At 47.0% G+C, this 10,869-nt stretch overlaps 1 protein-coding gene across 1 annotated transcript in view; it reads left to right on the forward strand.

Annotated features, from left to right (window-relative positions):
* The window catches only part of SPTA1 (spectrin alpha, erythrocytic 1), a 70,625-nt gene extending 60,555 nt beyond the window's left edge, over positions 1–10,070 (forward strand). Inside the window, exons 43-52 of the mRNA XM_042976326.1 lie at positions 110–319; positions 2,780–3,076; positions 4,122–4,234; positions 5,403–5,420; positions 5,909–5,960; positions 6,938–7,125; positions 8,039–8,092; positions 8,477–8,623; positions 9,236–9,380; positions 9,900–10,070. Of these exons, the coding sequence (XP_042832260.1) occupies positions 110–319; positions 2,780–3,076; positions 4,122–4,234; positions 5,403–5,420; positions 5,909–5,960; positions 6,938–7,125; positions 8,039–8,092; positions 8,477–8,623; positions 9,236–9,380; positions 9,900–10,025 (1,350 nt within the window). The 3' untranslated portion in view covers positions 10,026–10,070. The remainder of the gene's footprint in view (positions 1–109; positions 320–2,779; positions 3,077–4,121; positions 4,235–5,402; positions 5,421–5,908; positions 5,961–6,937; positions 7,126–8,038; positions 8,093–8,476; positions 8,624–9,235; positions 9,381–9,899) is intronic.
* The last annotated feature ends 799 nt before the right edge of the window (positions 10,071–10,869 follow it).

Genomic DNA, 10,869 nt, shown 5'->3' on the forward strand with positions numbered 1-10,869 from the left:
CTAGACCTTGTCTTGTCCATGATAAAAGATCTGGTAGAACCCAGGTGTGACTGGCCCCGGGAATCTGGGTTGTATCTCCGCTCACAGCTTCTGTCTGGGTCTTTCCCAGGACACGCTGGACGCCAGCCTACAGAGCTTCCAGCAAGACAGGCTGTCGGAGATAACTGACCTCAAGGACCAGCTGGTGGCCGCTCAGCACAGCCAGACCAAAGCCATTGAGGAGCGCCATGCTGCCCTGCTGAGGCGCTGGGGGGAGCTGCTGGAAGCCTCTGCAGCCCACAGACAGAACTTGCTGGAAAAGCAGCTTCCCCTAAAGAAGGTAAAAAAAAAAAAAAAAGAGAGAGAGAGAGAGATGAGCCATAATCAGTCGTCCACTATCTGTATATTCTATTAGCCATGGAATCCAGAAATAGATACTGGAAACCCTGTTTGGGTAATCTAGAGACATTGGAGTGAGTGCGTGGAAAGGATCAGGAAGGCATTCTTATTTTTTTAATTTTTTGTTAGTTTTTTTAATGTTTATTTAAGAGACGGAGAGACAGAGTATGAGCAGGGAAGGGACAGAGAGAGAGAGAGAGAGAGAGAGGGAGATACAGAATCCAAAGCAGGCTCCAGGCTCCGAGCCATCAGCACAGAGCCCGATGCAGGGCTCGAACCCACCAGCCATGAGATCATGACCTGAGCTGAAGTCGGACACTTAACCGACTGAGCCACCTGGGCGCCCTGGCATTCTTACTGAATAAGAAGTTACTGGGGTTTTTTTTAGATTGATAGGTTGTGTTTTTTGTTTGTTTGTTTCTTTTAAGACTGACTTGTCAGTTGTCCAGCTGACTTGAGAGAGAAGCCAGGCACATGTAGTAGAAGAAGTAGGTGGGTCAAAGGGTGAAAGGTCCTAGTGTTTGAAAGAACTAAACTGACAGGCGGGAGGTAAGGCTGTCCTTGGGCTTTTCTCTAGCCCAGACACAAGGAGCACTCAACCAGTAAAACCTGAGTTCCCACCTTGTGTTGATCTTTCTTGGCTGGGAGACCTTGTATATGTCCCTTAACATCTCTGAGCCTTGATCCCGCCATTTATGAAATTGGATCATATTACGACTGTTTCCTGCTGGTCTGTTATGACTATTAAGAGATAATGGATCTGAAAATGCAGCGCAAACCACTAAGTTCTATGTAGGTATAAGTGATGAAAATGTTCTTTCTAGTGGTGGCCGCTAGGGTATTGGATGTTGATCATAAAAAATACCAATAATAAAAGGAAGTCAGGATGGTCAGTGACATTACTGAGCACTCCTAGGCCATAAGTATTATACTGGGCAGCAAGTTAAGGCAGGCAGGGGAATTAGGAAACAGACGCACGGACAAAAATCAGTCAGTCTGGATGCTTAGCTAACTACTCTGTTGGTATGGAACCTACAGAAATAAATCTTAAGTGAAAAATTAAATCAATTTGGGGGCAACTTTACACACATATATGCATTCTAGATAGAAAGATGCTTTACCTTCTGATTCTATTTAGCTTAATTTTTGAACTGCAAAGAGATTTGCTATTTTATTTTCTGATTATAAAATCTTTGTAAAATACTCAGGTGATCCAGAATATTACAAAAATAATACGAAATACTTTATAGGTTGTTTTTTTTTTTTATTTCCTGTATAGGAGCCAAGTCAATTTCTCTGTACTGGTCTATTTTTAGCATATACATTGCCCAAATGAGTACAGGGTAAGATGTAATGGTGTAATGGTTCGTAATCTCCCTTCCATTTAGGCCAATGTTTTCCTCTTTAACCTCCATATTTGGGGATGAAAACTCATTTTCATATTTGCTTAAAATAAATCTCTTGGGAAGTATAAACTTCTGAGTACGTATGTATGTATGTGGGTATTTTAGAGGGAAGGAGAGAGAGAGAGAGCATGCGGGAGGGGCAGAGGGAGTGAGAGAAAATCCCAAGCAGGCTCCACTCTGTCAGCACAGAGCCGGACATGGGGCTTGATCCCACAATGTGAGATCATGATCTGAGCCGAAATCAAGGGTCGGATGGCCAACTGAATGAGCCACCCAGGTGCCCCAAATCTATGATACATTTTAAATTCAAAACTAGTTTTGATCACCCAGTGTTTGGAACAATCCATACTATTTCTGTTGTTCAGAAATTCAGAGAATTCAGAGTCATCAAGAGCATATGGAGAACGCCAGACAGTAACGTAGGAGTAAGGGTACAGACCAGAGGGTGGGAGCTGGGTTTAAGCAGGGGCTTCAAGCACGAGCTGAGCCCTGAACAAGTTCTAGAAGGAAGGCAGGAAAAGAACTCAGTACAGACAAAGAGACATCAGAGAGGGGTGGATAGACTGGCCTAGCCCATGAACGATTTGCTTATTCAAACGTTCATCCATGCATTCATGTAACACTGATGTTTGCACGTTCCCTGTGTGACAGGTAGAACGGGAGCACAGACTTCAGAATAACAAATTGTGAAATCGTATGGCTGAAAATGGCCCTCGCTTCTTTTGGACTCTCGGAGTTAAAACAATGCTAAGAGTCCTTCCGCCTCCTTACGTGCAGATGGTGGAGGCCTCGGCTACTCTCAACCAGGCGCCAGGCCTCGAACTCGCCTGCCCGCCTGCTGAGCACATGGTGCTCGGTGGTTTCCGTTCTGCCCTCCCACAGTTGCTGACCCGCCTAATATTTGAAGATGGGCATTCTTCTTTTTTACATCCTCAGTCTTCTCTTTTGCTGAGGGGTTTTATCGGGCAAGATGGAGGTGACTTTTTCTTCTGCAGGCTGAGGAGCTGTTCATGGAATTTGCACACAAGGCTTCCGCTTTCAACCACTGGTGTGAGAACGCCAAGGAGGACCTGTCAGAGCCTGTGCACTGCGTTTCCCTGAACGAGATACGGAAACTGCAGAAGGACCAGGAGGCCTTCCTGGCCTCCTTGGTGGGGGCCCAGTCGGACTTCAACTATTTGCTGGAGCTGGACCAGCAGATTAAGGCCTTAGACGTGCCTTCCAGCCCTTATACCTGGTTGACGATGGGGGTGCTGGAGAAGGTCTGGAAGCACCTACATGACATCACCAAGGTAACGGCACACGGCAGAGACATTCTTTCGCTGTGGCGAGCGTGACCACTTAATTTAGTATACAAGTTGGGGGGCCTTTTGAGAAGGAAAGGACTCTATTAATAACCACGTTGGGACAGCAACGGAATCTATCTAAGAAAAAGTTGGAAATATGTCCACAGTAAGGTATAGCCCTACGCCCCAGAGCTCAGACACTCTCATGCCTCCGGGTGGTGAGCAGTGATTCAGGGAGGCGAACACAAGTTCCAGGAGGTGGTTATAAAAATGGGCCATGGAGGGGCGCCTGGGTGGCGCTGTCGGTTAAGCGTCTGACTTCAGCTCAGGGCACGATCTCACGGTCCGTGAGTTCAAGCCCCGCATCGGACTCTGTGCTGACCGCTCAGAGCCTGGAGCCTGCTTCGGATTCTGTGTCTCCCTCTCTCTCTGCCCCTCCCTTGCTCATGTTCTGTCTCTCTCTGTCTCAAAAATAAATAAAAACGTTTAAAAAAAATGGGCTATGGAAAGTTCACGAGGTTCGTATATATGTCCACAGTCTCTAGAATTCCCCCATCCAAGGCACGCATTTTATACATACCTCCAAAGTGCCTTTTTTTATGTGTTTGTGTTTGTCGATAATGACATTTATCATAGAAACTGGAGAAAATATTAAAAAGCTTAGCAGAAAAATTTCATGAAAATATCACCAATTTTAGATGGCAACTCTCATTACTACCTTTCCCTAAAGGAAGGCTGCTTTCCCTTAAAAGGCTCCTTTTATGTTCATTTAAATGAAATTTCACCCAGAAAAAAAATGAGAAGAAAGATGATTTGCCTTTATTACTAGCTTATTTGTCACTGGGCTTGGTCTTACAGATGCGTGATGGGAGCTTCCTTCTCCTTCGGGGGCGAGGAGAGGGCGGGATGACATAGGATCATGTACTACATGCTTCCGGAAGACAGGTTAGATCAGGGGAAGATGTGCAGCTGAGAATAGCTACAAAGCAGCTATTTTACTACAAAGAAAGGTCTTCAGCGTTCACTCTTCTCTCTGTGATTCGGGGTTTAGGAACGGGAGCAGGAGCTACAAAATGAGGAGGAGAGACAAGTCAAGAACTTTGAGATGTGCCAGGAGTTTGAGCAGAACGCCAGTGCCTTCCTTCAGTGGATCTTGGAGACCAGGTGCGTGGTGCTGTCCCCAAACCCATGATCCCTGTGTCACCACGGGGGTGAAATGCGTGTCTGAGGAGAGTGGGGGGGGGGGGTCCTACAGGATTTATGGTGTTCTAAAATCACCAGATCCTGTCTGTGTTTTTCATCTGGAATTGATGGTTTTCTAAGTCAGTCTGTGCAAAAGCAAGAAACGAGAATCTCGTGCCACTGCCCGTCGTGTTGCCTTCCATATTCTCTCCTTGATGCTCTCATTTTCCCCCGTTGTCTGTGATTAAAGTCTAAAAACCATAGCAGTCCCTTATGTTGGCACTTTACAAAGTGCTTCTATACCCGTCACCTCCCTTCACTCTCAGAGAGACCTTGAAATGTGCACAGAGCCGATTCGATTACCTCTGTCCCCAAGTGTGGGAAGAAGATCAGTAGACGAGTTGACTTGCTCCAGGTCACGTGTGTATTTATGGGCACGACCAAAGGCGGAGCCTACTGTGAACACCTGCTATGAAGCTATCAGGCTGCCCCATCGCTAAAAAGAAGCTGTGGTGAAAATCAGTGAGATAATAGGTGCGGGCTGCTTTTATTAAATGCAGAATGTCCTATACATGACGATAACATTTGTCACATCTTCCGGGGCAAATGATCTGGAAAAGAAGAGACTCGGAAGGTGTAATACATTAGCATAAATGTCAAGGTTTGTAGGCCGTCTCCAGCAGGTGGGTCAGAAATGTGGTCAGAGTGGTGGTTTTGACAGTCTGTGATATATACCGACTGCTCCCACAAACCCAGCAAGGAAAAACCAGACAATGAGCAGAAAGCAATCCTGTGTCATGGCCGAAACTCATGTGACAGAGGGCAGAGAAAGCAAAGTGCATCATCCTCTGCCTCTGGTGTGGTCCCTCCCACCCACCCCCACCCCCACCCCCAGCAGTGTGTGCCCAACACCTCGCATGGTCACCTGACACCTGAGCTCTTCTCCATCCCAGGACAGGAGGAGCCGCACAGAGGCTCCTCTGAGGGGGCGAGACTCTGGGGACAGTGCAAAACAGGTTCCTCTTCTCTGGTTACAGAAGATTTAGAATATTTCTTAGATCTGAGGAAAGAAGATCATTGAAGTCATCCATGTTAACACGTGGTTTCTCTTTTCTCTCTTCTGATCGCTGCTCCCGACCTCCACGCCCAGGGCTTATTTTCTGGATGGGTCAGTATTTTGTGTTACCGTGTTTGTTTTGTCACAGATGTGTCTGTTATATTCTGGAGCCAAACGGAGGACTCAGCATGGGGCATCTTTGCCATTGTCACCATCAGATTGAGATGGCACCTAAGTGGAAGCATGGGGTGGAAAGAGAAGTACAGGGTATATCATCCTGCCCTGTACCCCCCGAGGGGGAGACTTGCCCTTGTTAGGTTAAGGGTATGTCCCAGAGTAAGAATCAGGGGGACTATGGCAGCCTTCTCACAGGCACAGAAGAATGAGGACAGACCTTCCTTCCCTTCTCATCTGCCCAGCAACTTGCTAGCTGACAGAAGGGTTTGGTTTCATGGAAATCTGGTGTGAAAATTCATTCTGAAGAGGCCATTATAATAAGATACAGAGGTGGAGAAACGTAGGCTGTCAGAATCAGTCCGTCTGGGTGAAATCTTGACCTCTGATTTTATGAGTAACATTTTCGTCTGCTTCTTAACTAGGTCTTTGCTCAAAGAGACGGGAACCCTGGAATCCCAGTTGGAAGCAAATAAAGTAAGTAATGCTTGAGCATCAGCTGAGGATGTTGCCACAATTACAAGGAGTGCCAGGAAAACTGGGAGAGCTTTTACGTGAACCCAAAGGCAACCCTGGTAGTACTTTTAGGTAAATTTCCGGGCCTGAAGGTCAAGAGCTTAAGGTTCTAGTCCCAACCCTGCCCGCCATTTGCATTCTAACCATTGACTGACACTTCACGGACAAGGACATCGGTTCACTTCAATGTCTGAACCTGAGTTTTTGTATCTGTACAATGGAGCTCATAATGCCTACATCATTATGATTAAGATGATGATTAAGAATGAGAGCCGGGGTGCCCGGATGGCTCAGTCAGTTAAGCGTGTGACTTCAGCTCAGGTCATGATCTCAAGGTTCAGGGTTCGTGGGTCTGAGCCCTGTGTGGGGCTGTCTGCTCTCGGCATGGAGCCCGTCTCGGATCCTCTGTCCCCATCAGATCTTTCAGATCCTCTCTGCTCCTCCCCGGTGCCTGTGCACATGCATGTTCTTTGTCTTTCTCTTTATTTTTGAGAGAGATATAAACTTAAAATAAACTTAAAAAAAAATGAGAACAAATACAGAAGCTCCGGGCCTACGATCTGGAGCATTCCCCAATTTCTGTTGTCATTTGACGTGGGAAAATAATACGATTGAATGTAGAGGATCTCTCGAGGCGTCCTGGAGGTGCTACTCCTCTCTCCTGCAGCACGTAACTGCTAACTCTTAGACTTCTATATGGCAGATGTCCAGAATGACACACGTCCCATCACTTAACCTTCCCACCATCGCATAAATGAGGAATACAGAAGTGGACCTCTTGAGCAGTTCATTTTTCACAGAGGACAGGAAGATGCCTGAAAATAATTCAGGAGCAGGCAGGGGAAACCCAAACCCATCAGCTTCTTAATCTTCTCCACCATCACCTGGTTCGGAGCTACCCTGTGTGACCGCTCTTTCCTTTTGTCGGTCTTCTCTAGCGGAAACAGAAGGAAATTCAGGCCATGAAGCGCCAGCTGACCAAGACTGAGGATCTGGGAGACAACTTAGAAGAGGCTCTGGTCCTGGACATCAAGTACAGCACCATCGGGCTGGCCCAGCAGTGGGACCAGCTCCACCAGCTGGGAACACGGATGCAGCACAACCTGGAACAACAGATCCAAGCCAAGTACTGTGGACCCGTGACCAGGGCTGGGCAGGGCGTGGGTACTGGGTGTCAGGAACTTAGTGAGCCCCAAGGGCTAGAGTTTGGGGTACTGTTTATAAAAGAGCTGCTTCGGAGGTAGTACGCACACCATCTCCAGACTAATCAATATTCTCTTTCTCTCCCTCTCTCTGCGCTGCCCCACAGAATGACGATTTCTTTTTATATGGGAATCTATTTTGAGACAGGAGACAGCGCCCCATCCCCCTGAAGCTATTCGTCATTCAGTTCTCAGAGTCCCTTGATCTTATGCGATCTCTTCAGGAAGCAGTCCCTTTTGTAAAAGCCTGTCTCAGATGTCTAGAATGCAAGAAATAGTCAAGGTGGAGAGCCAGAAGAGCAAAATTCGCTTGTTTTTCCAAATAAATTAATTACGTCAAAGCAGCTTGAGGTGTCGATAACAATGACAGCATTATTATCTAGACAAGGGATTGGCAAACTTTCCCTGTAAACAGACCAATCGTAAATGCGTCAGCCTTGGAGAGCCATGTCGTTTCTGTTTGCAACTACTCACTCTGCTGTTGTAGAGACAAAGGGCTATTAATAACCCACAAATTCATGAGCGTGTATGTGTTTCAATAAGATTCTATTTATGGACACTGAAACTTGAATTTCGTGCAACTTTAATGTTGAATGAAACACTTCTTCTTTTAATTATTTCCAACCACGTAAAGAGGCAAAAACCCTCCATAGCCCATTAAACTGTGCAAAAGCAAGTGGCAGGCTAGATTTGGCCCACGGGTCATAGTTTGCCAAGCCCTGAACTAGATGATCTGAATAGCATATTATCCACCGACATCCCTCTCTCTCCCACGTGGCAAGTCTTCTGATGTTTTTCTGTTTCATTTCATGGGCCAATTCATGCTTTTCCTTTCAGAGACACCATAGGTGTGAGTGAGGAGACATTGAAGGAGTTCAGCACAACCTATAAGTGAGTAGATCTTCATAGTTGACCCGTTCTTTGCTTTCCAACACATTCAGAATGAATCTCCAAATAACTAAATTTGTCCCCTCAGTGTGGCTTGGTAAGATCTTAAATGAAGATCTAGACGTGTTAATGAGCCTCAAGTCACGGCTTTGAATGTGTCTATGAGAATTCCTGGACTTGAGAAAATGCATTTCTCTCATGCTCCCCATTTGACTGTCTTTACTCCATCCACCGGGTTAAAAATAGTGCAGAAACACAGGCAAGCTCTCTACTCAGCCCTCTGATGACCTGTGGCATGTTAAAGCCTCAGCCAGTCCCACAGGAACTGTTCATTTCTGTTCTTATCTAGTTCTCCATGGAACTTGATAAAATGGTTTTGTTCTTCAGACATTTTGATGAGAATCTGACAGGGCGCCTGAGTCACAAAGATTTCCGGTCCTGCCTCAGAGGACTCAACTACTACCTGCCCATGGTGGAGGACGATGAACCTGAGCCCAAGTTTGAGAAGTTCCTGGATGTCGTCGATCCAGGGAGGTAGGAAGGAGACTGAGGGAATGGGGCTTGGAGACCAGCGCAGAGAGTGAAATGATCCATAAAACATGACTCTGTTAACTCATCTCGGGAATAGGAAGACACAGACTGTATAGACATGAGTTGGGCAGCCTTTTCTGCCTCGGTAGGATCGGCTCCGAAGTGCATGCCACTGATTCTAGCTCAGGCACAGCCCCAGCAATTTGCTCGATTCCTGCTTCTCACTTTTGATCTATGAATTTCAACTGGTTCTTGAGAGAAGCATCTTTCCCTGTAAGGTCCTAAGATACCCAACTGGCGGGGGTGGGGTTGTGTGCATGGGGGGTGGGGGTGGGGTGGAGACAGTCATGAAGGTGCTAGCTCTTTCCAATGCTAAGGATGCCACAAGACCAAAAATTGAGACCTTCGATTCAATTTGTAAAGCTTGAAGTGCCTGGGGACTGGGGCTGGTGGAGACTTGCAGACTGTGAGGGGCATCCGGCCAGAGGGCTCCCCCGGGAGCAGAGGCTGGGGCCGCGGAAGCTGCATTGGCTTAGCTGCAAGGGTGTGGGAAGCAGGGCCAAAACAGAGATCGCAGCCCATGTTCTCAGAGAGCTGAGCCCATTTATCCCCCAGGAAGGGCTACATCACTCTGGAGGACTACACCTCATTCCTGATCGACAAGGAGTCAGAGAATATCAAGTCCAGCGATGAAATAGAGAATGGCTTCCAGGCCCTGGCAGAGGGCAAGGCCTATATTACCAAAGACGACATGAAGCAGGTCAGATTCCAGTTGCGTCCATGGTCGCCGTGCTCCCATCGTATTCCAGAGCTTGCTTACTTGGGGCCGGGGCAGCCTCCCATTCGCAGCTACCCTCCTCCCCCACCCACCTTTTGTCCTCTTGGCTCAGACACTCTACTGCACAACTTGTCATTTGCTTTACTCACCTTTCATTTTGTCCTGTCCCGGCCTAAAAATGTAGAGTCATCCTCTAATGACTGTAGCAGTCCATTCCAAACCTGAAACTCAATTTGGAAAACTGTTTCCTATCCCAAAGTTTATGGAATGGGGTAAAGTGTGTGTGGTCAAAGTGAGAGGGGAGCCTCTGGGTCGGGGCTGGTTGAAAAGATGGGCTGGTCTTACTCCTGGGACATTACAGATTTCGGAGAAGGTGTGCGGTGGGAACAGGGCCGGCTGCTGCTTCTAAGTCTCTGTGGTCCCTAAGGTCCAAGGCCTATCGCCAGCCCCAAGGAGTCAGCTGTTTTTCATCCCTGGGACTGTATCTCTGTTTTGTTTCAGGCCCTAACCCCAGAACAAGTGCAGTTCTGTGCATCGCATATGCAAGAATACGTGGACCCGCGAGGCCAAAGACACCTTGCTGGTTATGACTACGTGGGCTTCACCAGTTCCTACTTTGGCAACTGATAAACAGCTTTCCCGGGGTCGTAGAAAATCTTGGTGTGGTGGGAAGTACTGGGGGGGGGAAGGAGACAGGCAAGTATGGGGGGAGGGAGATAGTCGTGTGTGTGTGTGTGTGTGTGTTACACTTATTAGAGGACCTGGAAAAATCTCAAGCTGGAGGATATAAGGCATTAACAGAGTTGGAGGAGAGGAAGCATCACGGGCTTATTTCTTATGCAACCGGTGACTACTCAGGGGTCAAGTTCTTTATTTTTTCTTGTTGGAGTCTACACATTCTTTGTTACTTTGTTTTGTTCTGATTACAGAATAAAATATTTACTTTTGTAAAAAAAAAAACCCTCATATTTAAGTATTTCTTTTTAATAGGGCAATATGAAGTAACGTGTTACACACGTGAGCTTCTGTATTTCTGAGAATCACACAGCCATCTAAACATGGGCAGGTAATTACACTGCGAACAAGGGCCAGGGTGGAACGGATAAAGTCCAAGACGAGTTACAAAGAGCTTCTCTTGAGTTTTGGAACATGTCTAAATTCTTTCCTTTGAGGGGTGCCCGGGTGGCTCCGTCCGTTAAGCGTCCGACTCTTGGTTTCGGCTCAGGTCACGATCTCGCGGTTTCGTGAGTTCGAGCCTGGAGTCGGGCTGTGCAGTGACAGCACGGAGCCTGCTTGGGATTCTCTCTGCCCCTCCCCCGCTCACTCTGTCTCTGTCTTTCTCAAAATAAATAAATAAATAAAACTCCTACATTTGGAAATGAAGATATTTGACATCCTGGAGAACCCCAATACTTGTGTCTATAGAAGAAGAAAAATACCAGCACCTGTTTTCCTCTTGATCCGTCCCTTT

Source organism: Panthera tigris, chromosome F3 (assembly GCF_018350195.1).
Source record: "Panthera tigris isolate Pti1 chromosome F3, P.tigris_Pti1_mat1.1, whole genome shotgun sequence".
NCBI classification, from domain to species: domain Eukaryota; kingdom Metazoa; phylum Chordata; class Mammalia; order Carnivora; family Felidae; genus Panthera; species Panthera tigris.